The 20,422-nt window shown below is 53.0% G+C and overlaps 1 protein-coding gene across 1 annotated transcript; it reads left to right on the forward strand.

The window, feature by feature from the left end:
- Positions 1–3,261: 3,261 nt before the first annotated feature.
- On the forward strand, positions 3,262–10,345 carry ZP3 (zona pellucida glycoprotein 3; the record flags this gene model as incomplete). Its single annotated transcript, XM_079944995.1, has 8 exons — positions 3,262–3,570; positions 5,557–5,679; positions 6,385–6,484; positions 6,561–6,738; positions 6,834–6,951; positions 9,437–9,528; positions 9,665–9,792; positions 10,128–10,345. 8 exons carry the CDS (start codon positions 3,262–3,264, stop codon positions 10,343–10,345), a joined length of 1,266 nt encoding a protein of 421 aa, XP_079801121.1.
- Between the last annotated feature and the right edge of the window lie 10,077 nt (positions 10,346–20,422).

The raw sequence follows: 20,422 nt of genomic DNA on the forward strand, positions 1-20,422 counted from the left end.
ACTTTGGCTGCGCCGTGTGGCTTGCAGGATTTTAGTTCCCCAACCAGGGATTGAACCCGGGCCTTCAGCAGTAAAAGGGCTGAGTCCTAACCACTAGGCCACCAGGGAATTCCCTATCATAGGATATTGAATATAGTTCCCTGTGCTACGCAGTAGGCCCTTGTTGTTTACCCTTATTTTTTTTTTTTAGTCGCGCTGAGCGCCTTGCGGGATCTTAGTCCTGACGGGTATATAATAGTTTGCATCTGCTAATCCCAAACTCCCCATCCATCCTTCCCCTACCCACTATCAGCTGATCTTTAACAGGCTCTAATGCTTCTTGCCTGAATCTATTAGTACTGTGATGATTGCAAATGATTATTTTCTGAATCTATCTTCCTTCCACGATCATTTGTTGGCATTGTATCGTAAGGAAGTTTCCCTTTTATGGGAAAAGTTTTCTCATTCGTGGGTTTTTATGTTTGTGTTTAGCATCAGCATGGACACTCATGAATTCTTTTTTTTTTTTTTTTTTGCGGTACGTGGGCCTCTCACTGCTGTGGCCTCTCCCGCTGCGGAGCACAGGCTCCGGAAGTGCGGGCTCAGCGGCCATGGCTCACGGGCCCAGCCACTCTGCGGCATGTGGGATCTTCCTGGACCGGGGCACGAACCCTCGTCCCCTGCATCGGCAGGCGGACTCTCAACCACTGCGTCACCAGGGAAGCCCAGGAATTCTTATTTTATTCAATGTGTAGTCCTTACTGTCCTTATTCATTCTGATGTGCAGTTGTCCCCAATTTGGCCAGTCACCCCCCCACCCCATTAATTTGACTCCTGTGTTCTTTTGACACGTTCTCATCATTTTGCGAGCATTTTAAATTTTTTATTTATTTATTTTATTTTTGGCTGTGCTGGGTCTTCGTTGCTGCGCGTGGGCTTTCTCTAGTTGCGGCAAGCAGGGGCTACCCTTCATTGCAGTGCGAGGGCTTCTCACTGCAGTGGCTTCTCCTGTTGCGGAGCACAGGCTCTAGGCATGCGGGCTTCAGTAGTTGTGGCGCACAGCCTCAGTAGCTGTGGCTCGCGGGGGGTGCTTAGTTGCTCCACGGCGTGTGGGATCTTCCCAGACCAGGAATCGAACCCGTGTCCCCTGCATTGGCAGACAGATCCTTAACCACTTGTGGGCATTTTCTGGCATGACAAGATGTTCCAGATTCACCCTGTCTTTCCTGGCCCTAGCCCTGGAATCAGCCATTTCTCCCAGAAGAGCTGGGTCCTGCTTTTAAAGAGGAATAGTGTTTAGAAACCACTATCTGGGCTTTCAAGAATTTTAAGGAAAATGCTCTGAGCTGGGGGCCATGCTTTGGTGCATTCTGGACACCAGGGGGCAGCACTTCTCAGAAAAATGTAAAAGACCCAGAATCCGGTCTGGGTTGGGTTCCTGGGGGCTGGACTGGCCATGCTCCCTGATGGAGGTGTCTCCAGTCCTCCTTCTGGACAAGGGGAACACACATGCCCACCACCACCCCGTGTGCGTCCAGACTCTGCCCCATCCTCACCCAGATTCCCCCTAGCAGTACATGCCTCACCCCCCCCGCCCCCCCCACAAATTTCTGTCTTGTTTTTCCTGAAGCCCTCTAAGGGGGGTTAACTCCAAGGCAGAGAGGGAGAGAGGCTGACGGATGTGAGGCTTCAGGGAGGCTCATCCCCAGCCCACCACAACCAACCCACGGCTGTGGGTAACAAGTTCTGAGGGGTCCCTTCCCCTCTCTCCAGCTGTCTGTCCCTCAGGGGCCTCAGGCCACAGCTGGCTCCCTCCCTCTGGGCCTGCTGGGCAGGAAACCCAGGTGGGAGGGTTTCTGCTGCCGTAGGCCACTCAGGCGAGCTTGGAGCCTGACCTCTCACCTGCTTCTCTCTGCTGGCTTCCTCCCCCCTCCCCCCTCCCCCCCCCCCCCCCCCCCCGCCCGTGTTGATCAGGTCAGAAGACGTTGTGCGGGCAGTCTCTCCCCTGCATTTATTTATTTTTGCACAAGTAGAGTATTAAAAACAAACACCAAGGAAGTATAGTTAAGTGGCTTAGATGTATGGTTCAGTCACATTAGAAACAAGCATTTGCTGGAGAGTACACACTTCTGCCCCTGGCAATTCAGTGCCGTGAATTTTTTTGTATTCTTCCTCCCCTCCTGAAGGAGTCTCACCCAGGCCTGGCACAGAGTAGGCCATGAGTACAGGCTGACCCTGTCTGTCAGTCCTTCTCTACCTCCTCCGCCAGGACTGGTGCAGTAGCCCCCTGACCCTTGTCTCCAGTCCTACCCCTCCCCAGCCAGAGCTCGCCAGATGGTGCATCTGCTTCAGTACCCTTCTGTGGCCTTCCCCGCCCCGCCCCCCAGAGCAAAGTCCAGCATCTCAGCCCAGCACCTTCACGATCCTGCCCCACCCACCTCCCCAGCTCCCTAAGCTGCCACTTTTGCCCCCTGGGGACCTGAGGCTCCAGCATCTCTGAGTTCCTGGGCTTTTCCCCCAAGCCCACCCAGTGCCCCATCTACACCTTCGTTCACACAGCTGCCTCTGCCTGAACCGCCCTTCCCTCCTACCTCCCATAAAGTTAAGCAGCGGCTCACAACATACCCTGGTCTCCTAATGATGCCTCCGTTTCTCTCCTCTGAAAGAGCTCCCATCTCTGATAAAATTCTCCTCATCCTTCAATCAAGGCCTTTCTCCAGGTCCCCCCACCCCGCCCCAGCAATCCAGGATATCTCTCAGCTCCCTCTCTAGGCAATGAGGGCAAGGCCTTGCAAAGGGTGGGCCCCTAGGGGTGGGAGTAGGGAAGGGGTGAGAAGTTATGACTGACCAGGCTGCCAAACCTTAATGTGAATACACATCACTTGGGGAGATAACAAACAATCAGATCCTGACTCCGTCATCCTGGGCTGTGGCTGAGAGTCTGCATTTCTTGTTTTTGAGGGGGGGGACGTGCCACGCGACTTGCAGCATCTTCATTCCCCAGCTAGGGATCGAACCTGGCCCCCCCTGCAGTGGAAGCGTGGGGTCCTAACCACTGGACAGCCAGGGACGTCCCAGAGTCTGCGTTTCTAACCAACTCCCAGGTGATGCCGATGCTGCAGGACCGGGAGCCACTTGGAGCAGCAGAGGCCTAGCCCGCTGGATTGGCTGGGGAAGGGAGGCAACTGGGAGCCCAGGTGTGAGTAACCATCACCCGGGGTATAAGATGGCGGGGGTGGCGCCTGCCCCGGAGTTGCCAGTGGGAGTGGCTTCGTAGGCACCATGGGGCCGAGCTATAGGCTCTTCGTCTGCCTTCTGCTCTGGGGGAGTCTGGAGCTGTGCAACCCCCGGCCCGTCTGGCATGATGAATCCCAACATCTCATGCCATCGAAGCCACCCGCTGTGATGGTGGAGTGTCAGGAGGACCAGCTGGTGGTTACGGTCAGCAAAGACCTTTTTGGCACCGGGAAGCTCATCAGGCCTGCAGACCTTACCCTGGGCCCTGCCAACTGTGAGCCGCTGTTCTCTATGGACACAGATCCCGTGGTCAGGTTTGAGGCTGGGCTGCACGCATGCGGCAACAGTGTGCAGGTGAGGCTTGGGCCCCCTCGGCAGCCCCGGCCTCGGGGGGATGACATGGGAGGGGGCCGGTGATGGGGAGTGTGGATGCAGAGCCGGTGTCAGGCGGGGCTGGGGTGAATTCCTTTCATTTATGGGGTCGGGTGGCTGGAGTAGTTGAGGCCTGAAGCTGGGCCTCAGTGGCATGGGGATGCGGGGGAGTTCCTGCCTCTAGCTGCCTAAGCTGGGGAGGTGGGGTGCAGTCCAGAGGTGGCAGTGCACTTTGGGCCAGACTGGGCACCCCCACTCCGATTCCTGAGGATTTATGAACCCCTGGAGGGCATCCAGGAGAGATGTAGCTGATGTAGGGGAGGAGGGTGTGATAGGATCCCCTGTGGGTAGCCCAGCACTTGTGAGGGGCCCTAGAAATTTGTATGGAAGAGATGAACTTTGACACCTCAGAAAGCTCGGAAGTCATCTCAGAAAAAACACACCAGAATTTTGGCATCCCTCATTCATGTTTAATGGCTTTGAAGGCTTGAACTAAAAGTGATGTTGAGGGAGGGGGCAAAGGGCATCGTGTTCATCTCTGCTGAAGAGGCTCAAAGTGGGTCGCATAGGAGCAAACTCAAGTAGGGGGCATGTACAGGAAGAGAGCTGAGTAATATTCGGGCCAGACGCCTCCCAAGGAGAGTGGGGAGGGGCAGAGCCTCAGACTAGAGGAGGGGCCTTTCAGCAAGGCAGGGCCGGACCGGGCCCAGCTGGTGCACGATTCCCTGGACCGACTTCTGCTCCGGCTCAGAGAGCCTGTCCTCCCCTCTGTCATGCCCCCCTGCCCACCTGGCCTTGAAGCACCGTCAGCCCCCGGAGTCCTCCTCTGGGGCTCTGGTCTCAGTGTGGTGCCCAGGACTGTCCTTGAAGCCTCCTGGGCCTTGTTTCTCTGGGGAGACCATAGCGAGGGGGCAGGAGTTAAGGAATAATCCTAATTTAGTAACTCCCAGCCTCGGGGCATTAGAATCACCTGGGGAGTGGTTAAAACTCCTGATTCCCACAGCCCACCTTAAATCGGAATGGAGGTGGGGACAGACATCAGTAGCTTTAAGATCCCCAGCTGACTCCACCGTGGAGCACAGCCTGCTGACACCTCTCCCCAGGACAATGTTGCCCAGTCTCACCAGATGAGAATCCTGCGGGGACGGGGCGGCTTCCTGGGAACGCTACCTGTGCCGGTTCTCGGGGCCTACACTCGGTTTAGTGATGCTCTGCTGTCCTGAAATTCTTTCCTTTTGAACAAGGAGCCCCACGTTTTCACTTTGCACTGGGTCCCACATATATGCAGCGCTCCACCTGGGACCCTTGCTGATAGACAGTTAGGATTCTCCCCTGACATTTGAGCGGGCGGAGGGCAGGGCCAGGCAGCCGTTCCCTGGGGGGCCGGGGTCGGGGGGGCAGGTGCTGCAAACCGCCCCAGCAGCACCTGCTTGTGCTCTTCCGGCCTCAGGCAACCGCTAAAAACCAGCTTCCCCTTCTGTGAAATGGGCTTGAGAATAAGTCAGAAGGGGGAGGGCGAGTTAGGTGGTAACTGCTGTGGCAGTGAGTTAAAATTCCTGGAAGTTTCTCGCCTCTTCCTGGAGGCTTTCTTGGCCTCAGGCCTCTCCTGGAAAAGGAAGTGGGGTGTGTGTGTGTGTGTGTGTGTGTGTGTGTGTGTGTGTGTGTGTTAGGGTGGGGTGAGGGCAGCAGTCTGAGAAGGGAGCATACACCCCATGTCTCTGGTCATTGGGCGCTGCTTGGTGATGACACGGAGCTGATCCAGACTCCCTGCGGTGGTGTCACCATTTTGGGGTGAAAAGAGGTGCGAAGGGGGTGCCTGTCCAGGCTCTCCCACGTTGTCAGCGGCAGAGCAGGCTTTGAGCCCAGGGCCTGTGTTCTCTCCACCACCAGCGGACGGCCCTCCTGCCCCTGGCCGGGCACATCAGGGCAGGTGATGCTGGGAGAGTTAACCCCTCCCCTTTCCCTCAGGTGACCGACGACGCCCTGGTGTACAGCACCTTCCTGTTCCATGACCCCCGCCCTGTGGGAAACCTGTCCATCCTGAGGACTAACCGCGCGGAGGTCCCCATCGAGTGCCGCTACCCCAGGTCCGTGTGGGATGGGCCTGTTGCTGCCCCTGACACAGAGGTCCCTCAGCAGGCACGTCAGCCTCCTGGCAGCATCTAGCTGTGAGGAGGGGGAGGTGCTTGGGCTGCGGTCCCTGCCCTCAGTCCTGGCGGGAATGGAGGGCCTGCTGCCTCTGCTCTGAGCCTCTGAAATTGGTCCGGGCCACAGCTGCCTCTTGGTGGAAGCTGCGAGGCTGCCCGGCCCCTGGCGCCCTCAGAGCTCAGAAGTGGTCTTTCAATAGCGCAGGGGTGGGTTCCAGGCTCTGGCCATCACAACCTGCTCTCGCCCTCTGGCTTTCCCGCAGTGGCTGAGCAAGGGTGGGGAGGCCCCAGCATGAAGCATGTGCCTGTGAACTGGGGCATCAAGGTGGGAGGACAGGGCGACTGGTTTATAACTACAACACCTGGCCCTGTGCTGGGCGGAGTGTGAAGGCCTTGAACCCTGCCCTCCTCTCTGGGAGTGGGGAGGGGAGATGGTGTTGATACCACGAGGAAACAAGGGATGAGGCATGTGTGGAAGGGCTTCCCAGAACAAGATCCTGGAGAGGGGGGCCTCGGACAGTGGGCAGACACATCTGGGCAGAACCGTACACACCCCAGAGGAGGGCAGTGTGTCACTAGTAGGGGCTGCAGCCCAGGGACCTGGAGCCCCGGGCCAGGTGTGGACGGTTGCTGTTCTCTTTCCAGGCAGGGCAACGTGAGCAGCTGGGCCATCCTGCCCACCTGGGTGCCCTTCAGGACCACGATGTTCTCGGAGGAGAAGTTGGTTTTCTCCCTGCGCCTGATGGAGGGTGAGCAAGGAGAGCTGGGAGGGGGCAGCCAGCAGGGGGCGCTCTGGCAGACCCTCACCCTGGCCGTGCCTTGCAGAGAACTGGAGCACGGAGAAGACGACGCCCACCTTCCAGCTGGGAGACAGAGCCCACCTCCAGGCCCAAGTCCACACCGGCAGCCACGTGCCCCTGCGAGTGTTCGTGGACCACTGTGTGGCCACGCTGACGCCGGACTGGAACACCTCCCCTTATCACACCATCGTGGACTTCCACGGGTAAGGCTGGGCTACCTCTCTAGGGAACGCTTGTGCAACACGACCTGTGTCACCCTCCTCAATCTTTAACTGTGTTTCACTTGTTCTCTTTCAAGTTGTCTCGTGGACGGTCTCACCGATGCCTCATCTGCTTTCCAAGCACCCAGACCCAGACCAGAGACCCTCCAGTTCACAGTGGATGTGTTCCACTTTGCTAATGACTCCAGAAACACGGTAATGGCTTAAGAGCCTGGAATAAGGCTGAACTCATAGGGTCAGGCTGACCAGGCTTACTAGCCGGTGTGGTCACTCACTAGCTGTCCCCTTAAGCAGTGATTTAATAGTTCTGCCCTATCCTAGTAACTTATCAAGTAGAAAAAACCATGGGCTCTAGTGAGATCTTTGGGAAGGCACAGGCCCTAAGAGACCGGTAGAAAATCCATGAAGGATGGAGAAATTCAGGGATCCCGGAAAGAGAACGAACTAGGAGAATAGGAGCGCAGGAGACCTAGCTGACAGCTCACATCGGATGAGCACCAACGATGCAGCATCTGATGACCAAGTCACTGACTTTGTCCTCACCAAGGTCAGCAGGGCCAGAACCCAGATGGGTTGAGTAAAGGACTTAAGAGCAGGTGTCAGCCTTCCTGGAGGCTTTCTAGAAGGGCAAGGGAAGCAGGGGTGAACTTCTCATGCTAGGTAGCCTCTGAACTTTATCATGGGCTAGACCTGTGACTTTTTGAAACCTGACTGCATCAGCATCACCTGGAGGGCTTGTTGAACGAGACCACTGGGCCCCCCACCCAGGGTTTGGTTCAGAAGGTTTGGAGTGGAGCCTGAAATCTGCATTCCTAATACGTTTCCAGGTCCTGGTGATGCTGCTGCTCTGGGGTCCACCCTTTGAGAACCACTAAGCTAGGAAGCTCAACTTGACACTCAGGGTGGCAGAGGGGGGAGGGAGCTAAAACGTGGATCACTCGTGATGGCTGGGCAGGAAGCACAGGTAGGACTGACCTCTAGCCAGAAAGTGCTGGTAGAATCTTACAAACGACAATCAAGAAGTTTTTTAACAAGTTTCCTGAGATAGGATTGGGAGGATGTGAAATTTGGAATAGCTGGTCAGGAAGGATTAGTGACTAAAGCAGGGATTTTCAGCTCTGGCTCTGTACTAACCACCTAAGGATCATCAAAATACTGATACCTCCCATATATTTTCATTTCACTGAGGTGGGACCTGGCATCAACTTTTCCAGTTTCTTAAAATCTTCAAAAGTGAAGCCAAAAGAATTTCACAGCAAACAGCTGTGTACCTACCATCTAGGTTCTACCACTAGTATCTCACCATACCTAGCCACTAGTCTCTTTATTTAGAAATGCATCAGGAGCCTTTTAAGCTCCCTGGCATGTCTAATAAGCAGCTAGGTTTACAAACCGCCAAACCAGAGGCTTACGTGGCTGGCTGGCATTGAGGGACGAGCGGTGTGAATTTTTAGACTTCGCTGTTGCTACCTCACCTCACCCAGAAGTTCTGTTCGGAGAACAGAAGTTATCTGCTACAGATGGTAGACAGATAAAAGGAAGGGCACAACTGAAGCTACTGGGAGATGTCCTGGAGCTTTCTGATGGCAGGTCCTGGGTTGAATGGGGCTGGGGATAAAAGAAAATAGACTCGGGAAGGGTGCCAGTGCCCACCTCGGTGACCCTGGGGGGCCTAGGGTAGAAGATGCTGGTTGGGGTAGGGAGTCGACCTCACAGGTGGTCCAGGGGTGAGGAAGGAGGGGGATGAGGCTTCACACAGGTGGTGGCCATCAGCATGGGTGACTCTTGAGCCGGTGTCTGCCTCTCCAGGGATGGGCTGGGGGTGACTAAGATCAGAGGACGATCCTGATCAACGGAAGGCAGCCTTGAGCTCTCGGAGGGCTCTCCCTCAAAGGTGGGCGGGTGGCTTGGCTGATGGCGCGGCTATGGCACAAGGGAGAAAGCTAACGAGGAACCACCCTGGGATCTGAGGCCCCAGTTAGCATCAGCGATATGTTCTGGGAAGAAGCTGAGGCTCAAAGCGGTTCCCTTCCTGGAGTGGGAACACTAAGGGACCCGGAAGCCCTTCTTTGGTGAGGGGGCTGGGGTGTGTGTGCAGATGGAAGGCAGAGGCAGCCAGAAGTGCAACCGGGCTGGTTCAAGTTTCTGAAACGGTTACCCTGCAGGCACGCTTGGCCACTAGGTGGTGGCCGAGGCTTGTGGTTCTGCAGAAGGCTTTAGGAAAGGCGGTGCAGGGTGTGTGTGCATGTGTGTGTTGAGACCCTGAAGTATGAAGGGGGACCTCTGACTGTGGGGAACCTCTTCCAAAAGGATGCAGGCTGACCTGAGCTCTGGTTTTGTCAAAAACCCCCCCACTCCAGCTGGTCGGGTGGGATTTTGGCCCTTGTGGACTTGATTTCCTGTCCCTGAGGTTCTGACTTAATGGGCCCCGGGGCTTAGGCATGCTAAGTGATTGGAAAAGTAGGGGAAAGACCAGAGGAATAAAGATGATGGTGCCGATTTAGAATCCAACTTGCAACTTGCTCTGAAGTTTGAGGCGGGTTAACCTCTGAGCCTTCACTATCCCATCCCTAAAGTGGGCTTCCCCTCCCCCTCAAGGGTTAAGGGTTAGAGAAGAACTGGCTTACTAGTCACTGCACTGCGTAGAACTCCACCTCGTAACAGTTGCTCTTATTTCCAGATATATATCACCTGCCACCTGAAGGTCACTCCGGTTGACCGAGTCCCAGACCAAATAAGCAAGGCCTGTTCCTTCAGCAAGTCCTCCAATAGGTGAGGAGACCAGATTGGACATAACCGGGGTAGCAAACTGGCCACACTCCTGTTGATTCCCCCAAGGTGCCTACTATCAGCAAACCGCTTCCTGCAGACTGCACAGCCGTCTGACCCTTGTGTCTTTCCCTCTCAGATGGTCCCCGGTAGAAGGCCCTGTTGATATCTGTCGATGCTGTAACAAGGGGAGCTGTGGCGTATCAGGCCGTTACAGGAGGCTGCGCCACCTGGAGGGACAGTCTGTTCCCCGCAGTCGCAGGCATGGTAGGTCTCCAGAGGGCCCCAGGTCTATTGCCCTCCCCTCGGTCTAGGGCACCGGATGTCACTCTAGGGTGACACTTGTTCCCCATTTAAGGCTGCTTACCCCTAGGGGGATGCCATTTCGGGGCTAAGTGAGAGAGGCCCCAAGCCTTCACCCTGCTGTCGGCTGGGGCCATTCTGCAGTCATCCTGGAGTCGTGACACATAATCAGGGGTGTGGGAGAACAATGCAGCTGTTAGAACTAAACCTACTGGTCTAGAACCCACTGAGCAACCCCAAACCCCTAACCTGACTCCTGTGTGGGGACTAAGGTGACCCTTGGATGTCTTGTCTTTCAGTGACAGAAGAAGCAGATGTCACAGTGGGGCCACTGATCTTCCTGGGGAAGACTAGAGACCACAGTGTGGAAGGGTCCACCTCCTCTCCCCCCTCGGTGATGCTGGGCTTAGGCCTGGCCACTGTGGTGTCCCTGACTCTGGCCACCATCGTCCTGGGTTTCACGGGGAAGCGTCGGGCTGCTTCCCACCCCGTGTGCCCTGTGTCTGCTTCCCAATAAAAGGAGAAAGTGACCTCTGGGGTGTGGCACCGTAACTAGATGGGGGTGAATTGGGAGGGGCTGTGTAGGGGCGGAGGGTGGACTGTAACAGGGTCGTGGGTGCAAGCAGCGAAACTGAAGTACCATTGTGTCTTTAGCAAGTCTGTGTATCAGAGCGGGTGGGGCTTGTCTTCCCAGGGCGAGTATAATCCCACATCTCCAAGGAGGCCGAGATGAGAGGTGCTGGGGGCTAAAGAAGGGTGGGCCCTGCCAGCCCCGCTTCTAGGGGGCCAGAGGGTCCTGGCTCTGGGCCCTGTGGATCTGATGCCAGGGCTGGGGGCAGGGAGGAAAGGACTTCTAGTCGCCTTCCCTAATGGCAGCAGGCACGAAGCCACATGTCCACGTGCTAGAAGCCCAAAGGCCAGATGTGATGGTCTAGGGCATGGTCACCTGGGACCTGAAGTTGCTGTAGGGGAACCCTTCTGGGGGGTGAGTGTCATGGCCAAGTCACCAGCTGTGGGTGCTTCAGGCCTTCCTGTGACCGAGGGGAGCTGCCTCTCGGCCTCCTTCACTTTCATCACTCCCCCCCAGAAGCTGCCGTGCTCCCCCAGGCCCTGGCCAGAGCCTCTGGGAGTGCTCAGCAAGGGAATGGTGCCCCGGTGGTGCCCAGGAAGCTTGTGGCCCCTCTCCAGGGGAGGTGGCCGTGCTCCCGCTGTTGAGGGCTGTGACGTCCCCACCATCGGCTGCCCCTTAGCTCCCCAACCTCACCACCAGCTGCGACTCATTCTCACTGGATGAAGATCTCCTTCACCGTGGAATCCCAGCTTTGCTAGTCACCTGCTGTGAGCCTGGGCATCCTTGGGGGCAAAACGGGGCTGGTACCTGCTGGGCAGGGCTGTTAGGCATAAACTGATTGGAGTCAAATGGCACTTAAATACGTTCAGAGCAAGATCTGTGAGATTCTGGGCCTCAGAAGTACAGGAAGGCCTAGGTCCTTCCCCTCCAAGCATGGTTTTGTGAACACTGTTGGGCATCACCTGGGGATTTGTGGGAAAGGCAGAGTTTGGGGCCCCATCCCAGACCTAAGAATCTGCATCTCAACAAAATCCCCAACTGATTCAGGTGTGTGAAGTACTCTGGGCCAGTGGAGTTCCATCAAGAAGGAATCCTGTCCCCTGCCCCCATCAGGTGTGCTGTACAGGAGTAAAAGACTCAGGGGTAGAAAGGGTGGGCTTCCTGGAGCTGGTGATCCTGGAGCAAATCCTCAAACAACGAGCAGGTCCTAGCTGGGCAAAATGGGGGAGGTGGGTGTGGAGGGAGGAGAGGACGGTGAGAACCTGTGGCTGTAGGAATAGAGGACCTGGATGTCCAGTAAGGGGGAGAGTGGAGAAGCTGGCCACACAGGGCTGATAACATGAAAAAGAGCCACTGAAGGGCTGAGTGCCATGGATGGGCTGTCTCTGTCAGGGAGATCCACCGAGCAGCAGAGTAAAACCTGGAGGCTGACAAAAAGCCAGCCTGGCTCCCTGCCACGGCCGGGCTGGCAGGTCACTTCATCTGTAAGATGGGACTGTCTGAAGACTGAGTAACAGAGCACTTGGTGGAATCCTGGGTCATGCAGCACGACCCCTGGGCCAAATGGCCTGTCTCACATCCCACCCAGCTCTACCCCTGCCCGAGCCCGTTTCCTCCTCCTAAGAATCATCCTGTTTCAGATGGGGGAGTTCTCGACTTCAGGATTATGGTGAGGATTCATGTGACACTTGGAATGCAGTGTGTGTTCAGAGCTGGTCTCCAAGCAAAGGCTACTCCCAGGACCCCCTGGGAGATGGTCCTCGCTAGGACCACCCACCTGTTACTTGCCCTCATTGTCCTGGGTGTTGCAACATCTCGGGAACTCTTTTCTCATTCAACTTCTGCTGTTCTCAGAGGAAGTGGCTGCGTGTGGTATGGGGAGGAAGTGTGCCGAGGATGTAACCTCAAGTGTCAGCCCCAGCTAGTTCCAGGAGGTGGGTGCCCTCAGCTCGGGCGGAGAGGCCACCTCCAGCGGTAATGTCAGAGGACCCTGCCTTCCCGCCTCAAGGTGGAGCTTCCGTGGGAAAGGGAAGAAGATGGCAGGCCCATTGCTCAGGCCGCCTCCTTCCCGGGCATTTGGGTAAAGTCCCTATTATATCCTGGGAAACTCTCGGTTAATCAACACTTTGAGTGTTTAAAACTGCGCCCAGAGTCACATAGCACATCCTGTGGGCTCCAAGTGCACCTGTTCACTCTCTTGGGAGACCCCACACTCCACCCTCCTGGACCAGCTTGCAGCTCCAGCCTATGGGTGTGCCCCCATGGTAAAAAGTTTAAAAAATAAGACAACTTAATCTTAAAATTTTGCCTTCCTAATAGCAAGGGGCAAAAAGGGAGATATGAGCTATGTTAAAGAACAACGAAAAAAACTCATCCCACAAATATAAAATTAAAACATGTCAGAGATCTTGTTTGAACCCATTCATCGGGGGAAACTGCAAGATGGAAAAAACTGGTTCAAAGGAGAATCCAAAAAACAGATTTACAAAGGTGATCAGGAATGCAGGCATGAATTTGCTGATAGAGGCAAAAATGGCTCTCACAGACAGAAATCAATTGCATCTCTATGGGTAAGAGTTATTTGCATTACTATTGATTTTGTAAAATACCTTAGTCAAAGACTAGGAAAGGCACAGATTCTTATAGAATCAGATACCTAGGTGTTCTCTAACACCCTTCCAGATTAACTTTTTGCCCATTTCAAAATTGTCTTTTACAATTTTTCCTGACAGGTGTGAGACTTATCAGGTATTTTAATCAATGGATTCTGAGCAGCTCCTAGGGGCTAATGGAAGTTTCCAGGAGGAGGTTGGATATCACCAGAAAGATAACACTGTGTCTCCCAAGGGACCACCTGCCCTCAGCCTTCAGGTTAGGACACCTTGCTTGTCCACACACCACAACTGATCCCTTCTCTTGAGCAACTCAAGATTCCAAATGAGTGTTAAAAATAAAGTTCAGGGCTTCCCTGGTGGCGCAGTGGTTGAGAGTCCACCTGCCGATGCAGGGGATGCGGGTTCGTGCCCTGGTCCGGGAAGATCCCACATGCCGCGGAGCGGCTGGGCCCGTGAGCCATGGCCGCTGAGCCTGCGTGTCCGGAGCCTGTGCTCCGCAACGGGAGAGGCCACAGCAGTGAGAGGCCCACGTACCACAAAAAATAAATAAATAAAAAAATAATAAAGTTCAACTGAGTAAGTTTAATCTTATTGGCTTCATTCCACAATTCAGGAGTTCGGCAGCATTCCATCTAGCAAATAGAAAGGAGCTCCAAAGAGCTGTACAAAGTGAAAGGCTTTTATAGGCAGAAGCGGGCGGGAAAAGGAAGTTTCTAGCAAAGAGTGGATTGTTTCAGGCAAAGTCACCTTCCTATGGGGGACAGAAAGGGTCTATGGGGCGAATTACTTCAGTAGTGCTGGCCAGGTAATTCCAGATTGACTGGTTAAAGGTTACTTTCCTGGGAGAGGCTGAAACTGCAATTGGGTAATAGGTCTTGGTTTGCTGACATGTGGCTTAGCACAACTGACTCCATTTTGGGCCTGATCTCCGGTGGCCTCGGCCTTGCAGCGGCTTGAAGCAGGGTTTCAGTTCCTGGCCAGTGATTGAGGTCGGGTCACGGCAGTGAGAGCACCAAATCTTAGCCACTAGACCAGTGGTCAGTGACAAGGCCCTGGCCCGTCAGCTGTGTAGAAATGAATTTCCACACAGAGACGGAAAGTAGTGAAGCAAGTGTTTATTAGGAGAAAGAAGTGTACACGTGGATAGACACGCGGGTGGGCTCAGAGAGAGAGTGACACACTCGTGGCAGTTTGAATCACTCATATGGGGCATTTCTTCTGGGTTTCCTTTGACCAATCATGTTGCTTTACCTGGTTCTGAGTCCATATTTGGTATATCTCAGGGTCCTCCCTGTGTGCGTGTGTATCTCTTAGCCAAGATGGATTCCAGCGAAGAGGCCTATGGGTAGTTGACGTCACTTACTATGAGTTGGTGCCCCCTCCCTTTTTGACCTCCAAGGAGCCTTTCTGTGCATGTGTAGTCAGGGAGGTCTCCTTGATTTCAAGAATAAGGAATATGTCGTCTATTATCTCTTATCTGGGCAGGGCCCAGCCTCCTCCATCATCCTGCTTTTGTGGAGTTTCTGTCCACAGGGGAGAAACAGTTCAGCTTGGGGCCCATCTATCTCCCACCTCAGGCTTGTTGTCTTTTTTTTTTTTTTTTAACAGCAGGGTGCTAGAGCATTAATTTACAATAAGAACAATAACTGTGGGGTGGAGGCTAGAGGTCAAGTGGGATTGCTTAGACTTAAAACAAACTTCTCCAATGAATTAACTGTGAGTTCACATCAGTTATTTCAGACTGGCAGCAAGGGAACTAGCAAGAAGGACAAACCAGTTCATCAAATTGGGCTCCCGGGGACTGGGAATGACATAAGATGGTGCTTTCAGGTGAGACTGCTTCCCTCCTCAGGGCTGCAAAACCACTGCGATTTTGTTGGCTGTGTAGGTCGCACCTGGGTCCTGAGCGAGGCCATCGCCCAGAGATGCCAGGTGCTGTCAATTCATCAGAAATAATGAGCAAGGCAGCTGTGGCTTCTAATCAGACGAGCCCTCCAGAGTGTCAGATGGAGGCCCATTAGCTGAGGCACCAAGCGGCAAAATTCTGCCTTTCCAAGCAAAACATCAGAAAGTGCTCGAGCCCCTCAGTGGTGTCGCTGGGCTCTAATATCTCGCCTTTTCCCAGGCTGAAGTCGATCTTTTCTTGCTCCAGCGTGAGCCAGGGGCTGGTTCCAAGATTGGAACCTTTGGAAGCAGTAAACCCTGACACCTGGAGTGGAGTTGAAGAACTTTGTTTTTTAATCTAAGTTCCTTTGGCCCCCACCACTCCGCCTTCTATGGCCACTTCTTTCCTGGGCCACATCATTCATTCTCAGTTGCTTGGGAGCCCTCAAGGCCCGTGGGTGGCACAAATGCTAGCCTGTGAGACCTTAAAAAATAAGGTCTTTCTTGGTGGCACAGTGGCTAGGACTCTGTGCTCCCAATACAGGGGGCCCGGGTTCAATCCCTGGTCAGGGAACTAGATCCCACATGCATGCCGCAACTAAAAGTTCACATGCCACAACTAAGGAACCTGCCTGCTGCAACTAAGACCCAGTGCAACCAAATAAATAAATATTTTTAAAAAAGGGCTTCCCTGGTGGCACAGTGGTTGAGAGTCCGTCTGCCGATGCAGGGGACACGGGTTCGTGCCCCGGTCTGGGAAGATCCCACATGCCACGGAGCGACTGGGCCCGTGAGCCATGGCCACTGAGCCTGCGCGTCCAGAGCCTGTGCTCCGCGGCGGGAGAGGCCACAGCAGTGAGAGGCCCGCGTACCGCAAAAAAAAAAAAAAAAAGGGTTCTCAGCACAAGAAAAATTTTTTAAAAAAGTCTTCCCTTCTGGGCAGACGATTTAGTACAGAGCCTCCACCTGGAATGTTTCAGCTCCCACAAGGCATACCTAACCTACTCTACTGTGTGTATGTGTTGGGGGGCATTCTCATATTTTTGTGATAGAAAAAATCAGCATGAATGCATACTAAATAAAATAAAAATCCTCAGCTCATCCCTTACCTTCTTGGAGCATCTTAGGTTTCCTCTCAGAAAATATCTATGCCTCCAAGCTTGTGTGTGCATTTAAAACACACAAACGTACCCCAGTGTTCACTGTAGCACTATTTACAATAGCCAGGACATGGACGCAACCTAAATGTCCATTGATTGAGGAACGGATAAAGAAGATGTGGTACATATACACAACGGAATATTACTGAGCCATAAAAAAGAATGAAATAATGCCATTTGCAGCAACATGGATGGACCTAGAGATTGTCATACTGAGTGAAGTAAGTCAAAAACAAATATCATACGATATCTCTTACATGTGGAATCTAAAAAAATGGTACAAATGGACTTATTTACAAAACACAGAGTCACAGACGTAGAAAACAAACTTATGGTTACCAAGGGGGAAGTGGGGGGAGGGATAAACTGGGAGATTGGGATTGGGAGAGTGGGATATATACACTACCATATATAAAATAGATAACTAATAAGGACCTACTGTATAGCACAGGGAACTCTACTCAATACTCGGTAATGATCTACATGGGAAAAGAATCTAAAAAAAGTGGATATATGTATATATATATATAACTGATTCACTTTGCTGTACACCTGAAACTAACACAACATTGTAAATCAACTGTAGTCCAATAAAAATTAAAATGCACACACACACACACACACACACACACACACACACACACACACAAGTGCCCATTCTACTCTAACTCTCTGCTCTGAAAGTTCCTTTTTTAACAATAGATCTTGGCTACCAGTTCCATCAGCACCTGTGAGTCTTCCTCATTCTTTCTACCTAGTGTTCCAGGGTTATTTAACCAGCCCCATTCTATGTGTATTGGCTTAAAGTTCAGTTTGCAAGTGGCCAATCCAGTTTCCCTCATTTCCAGCTAACTGAGGGACATCCTGCTGCAGCCTCAGAGCACAGCACACTCACTGTCTCCTGCCTAAAACTTCAAAGTCCCTGTCCCCCGTTCTCCCTCTCGCTGTTGTCCTATTTCGCTTCTTTTCACGACCGGAACTCTTTACTTTTCCCCAAATAAAAATAGTCTTTCTTTTTAGGTTACAAAAATGGAAACTATTCATTGGGACACAGTGAAATGCTACAGGAAAAGTACAAAGAAAGTGACTATCACCTGCTCCCCCCGCCCTTTGGGCGTCTTCCCAAGCACACACGGCCACGGGCATCCTTACGTAAGTGGCATCATTCCACACGTGTGGATTTATCCTCTGCCACTTCAATCTGCTCCTCCCATGTGTGGAACACAAAGATTGCGCTTGGAACAGCTGCCTATGCTTCCAGACTGCATTCCTAACCTCCATGGCCTCAGCTCCCGCCTCTCAATGGAAGCCACTGTGCGGTCACCAATGGCCTTCCTGTCCCTAAGTCAGAAGTTTGGGACCTTTCTGGACATCAGTCGGTTGACTGAAAAATGAGGGAACCCAAGACTGGGAGGCAGGAGCCCTGGGTTCTGGGATGGGCTCCCCACCAGGGGACCAGCTGGTTGGGCCTCTCAGAGTGTCTGTCACCACTGAGCTCCCCCTTCGTGGAACCCTCCCCTTGGTTCTCTGCCATCATGTTCACCTGGTGTCCCCCAGTCCAGCCTGTTCCACAGACACTTCTGCTTCTCATCTGTCCTTCAAAAGTCAGCATTCCTCAGCCCCGGACTGACCTTTGCGCCTCTTCTGCGGTCTTCCCAGGTGATCTCAATTTCATCGCCTGGGACTCCAAAATCCCCAGCTCTAGCCCAGATCTCTCCAGAGCCTCATACCTGGCTGTTCGACCCCTCCCTCTACCTCACACTCTGCGTGAGGTTGACTGACTGACCTCCCCACTTTTCTAGCATGCTCTACCTAATGGGAGGACACTCCCATGCACCCAGTCTTCCAGACCGTGTCCTACTTCCTGTCCCTGTGGAACTTCGCCTCAGCCTTCCCCCTGGCCTCCCACACTGGTTCTCAACCTTGAGCCCCTGAGACTTCCCCAGAGCTCCAACAGTCTGCGTTTAGAGGTCCTCCCCTCTCTAGAGCCTAGGTTCCAGAACCTTCCCAGCCAGCCTCTCACCATTGTTCTACCCATTTGAGTGTCTACGTGTATGTGCAGTGGGGTTTTGGACAAACACTCCAGTGTTTCACTGAGGAAAAAGGAAACGCTTAAAATATCTTTTGGGTGTTGAAAGGCTTTTCTAATGCTTCAGACCATTTCATCTGCATCCCCACCTTTCCTGCAGTGAGGCCAGCCATATGGGGGTGCTCAAGTCTGGAGTCAGACACTACCTCGATATAAAAACCAGCTCTCAGGGATTCCCTGGTGGTTCAGTGGTTAAGAATCCGCCTGCCAACGCAGGGAACACGGGTTCGAGCCCTGGTCCGGGAAGATCCCACATGCTGCAGAGCAACTAAGCCCGTGTGCAACAACTACTGAGCCTGCGCTCTAGAGTCCACGAGCCACAACTACTGAGCCTTCGTGCCACAACGACTGAAGGCTGCGCACCTAGAGCCCGTGCTCTGCAACAAGAGAAGCCACCGCAATGAGAAGCCTGCACACCGCAGTGAAGAGTAGCCCCCGCTCGCCGCAACTAGAGAAAGCCCGCGCGCAGCAACGAAGACCCAACGCAGCCAAAAATAAATAAATAAATTTATTTAAAAAAAAAGACCAGCTCTCAGCTGTCAACTATGTGACCTTGGACACATTGCTTAAGCTCTGTGTCCTCACTTAAGCCTCAGTGTCCTCATCTTTTTATTTTTATTTTATTTATTTATTTATTTTGGCTGTGCTGCATGGCATGTGGGATCTTAGTTCCCGGACCAGGGATCGAACCCGGGCCCCCTGCAGTGAAAGCTCAGTCTTAACCACTGGTCTTCCAGGGAAGTCCTCAGTGTCCTCATCTTTAAAATGGGAGTAATGAGGGAAGCACCTACTAGGTGATTTAGACATGTTGTTAATGATTATGGCTGAGAAAACTGAGGCTCTGAGAGGGGAAGGGAAGTGGTCCCATCCTAATCTGTAGCCGCGGCAGGCATCTAGTATAAATCACAGGTAAAACGCTACCCTTCGTTTCTCAATGGAGAGCTGGCTCTGGGCATAATTAGAAGAACCTGACTTTGATGCTGCCCCAGTCTCAAAGTCTATGTCCTCTAAGTCACCTCTGCGTGGTATGGGGAGCTGACCGAGCTCTTGTACCCAGCCTAGGGTACAAGAAACTGGGCCCGCTGCAGTTCCTTCTCTTCCTTCACTAGCTTTTGGTGGGTTACTCCCCCTCTCTCCTCCTCTATAAAATGAAGTGTTTGAACTGAATGTTGGGGGAGGGCTCTTTCCCCATCTCCAGCAATCTGAATCTTCCTCAAATCCCTGATAAAGTATGAGTGACATTAGATTATATAAGGATATTCAACTAGAGTTCAAGATTCAGAGGACTCTGAATCCCCTGGAACTGTATGCAAAATGTATGTGTATACCCAGGTGTGAACACATCTGAGCATTTTTCTGGGAATAGCTTTCTTTAGCTTTCTACAGGAGGTCTATGATCCCAAAAGATTAGTCACCAGTCTGGTTTAGGCCTCATCACCTTCGACCTGAACAACCACCTCCAGACTGGTCTCCCCACTCCTTTCTCTATCCTCCACCCACCGCAAGGGTATCCTTCTAAAATGCAATGCCTACTCTCATTCCCCTGCTTAATCTTCAATTGACTCCAGTGGCCTAAATTTCTTGCATGACATATAGAGTCCATCATAATCTTACCCAGACATTTCCCCATATCCTGCCACACCCTAATCCATTTTCTCTGTCCTCACCCCATCCATGTACCCTCTGCCTTGGCCACATAGAACATTTCCCTGCTTCCTGAATGCGTCAGGCACTTTCACATCTCTCATCCTTTGCAAGGGATTCCCTGTATTCCATCTGGCAAACCCCTATACAGGCTTCAAAATCCAATTCAGATGTCACCTCCTTTGCGATGTCTTCCTGACCTCCCCCCCACCCCGCATTAGGCACCCCCTTCTATGCTCTCACTCCTTTATCACATTTATCCTACTAGATTGTAGGTGTGTGTTTTTTTTAATTTAATTTTTTATTATCTATCTATCTATCATCTATCTATCTATCTATGGCTGCGTTGGGTCTTCGTTGCTGCACGCGGGCTTTCTCTAGTTGCGGTGAGCGGGGGCTACTCTTCATTGTGGTGCGCGGGCTTCTCATTGCGGTGGCTTCTTTTGTTGTGGAGCATGGGCTCTAGGCGTGCAGGCTTCAGTAGTTGTGGCACGCAGGCTCAGTAGCTGTGGCTCCCGGCCTCTGGAGCACAGGCTTAGTAGTTGTAGCAACGGCTTAGTTGCTCCGTGGCATGTGGGATCTTCCTGCACCAGGACTCGTACCCGTGTCCCCTACATTGGCAGGCGGATTC

This window comes from Stenella coeruleoalba (genome assembly GCF_951394435.1).
Source record: "Stenella coeruleoalba genome assembly, chromosome: 15".
NCBI lineage: Eukaryota > Metazoa > Chordata > Mammalia > Artiodactyla > Delphinidae > Stenella > Stenella coeruleoalba.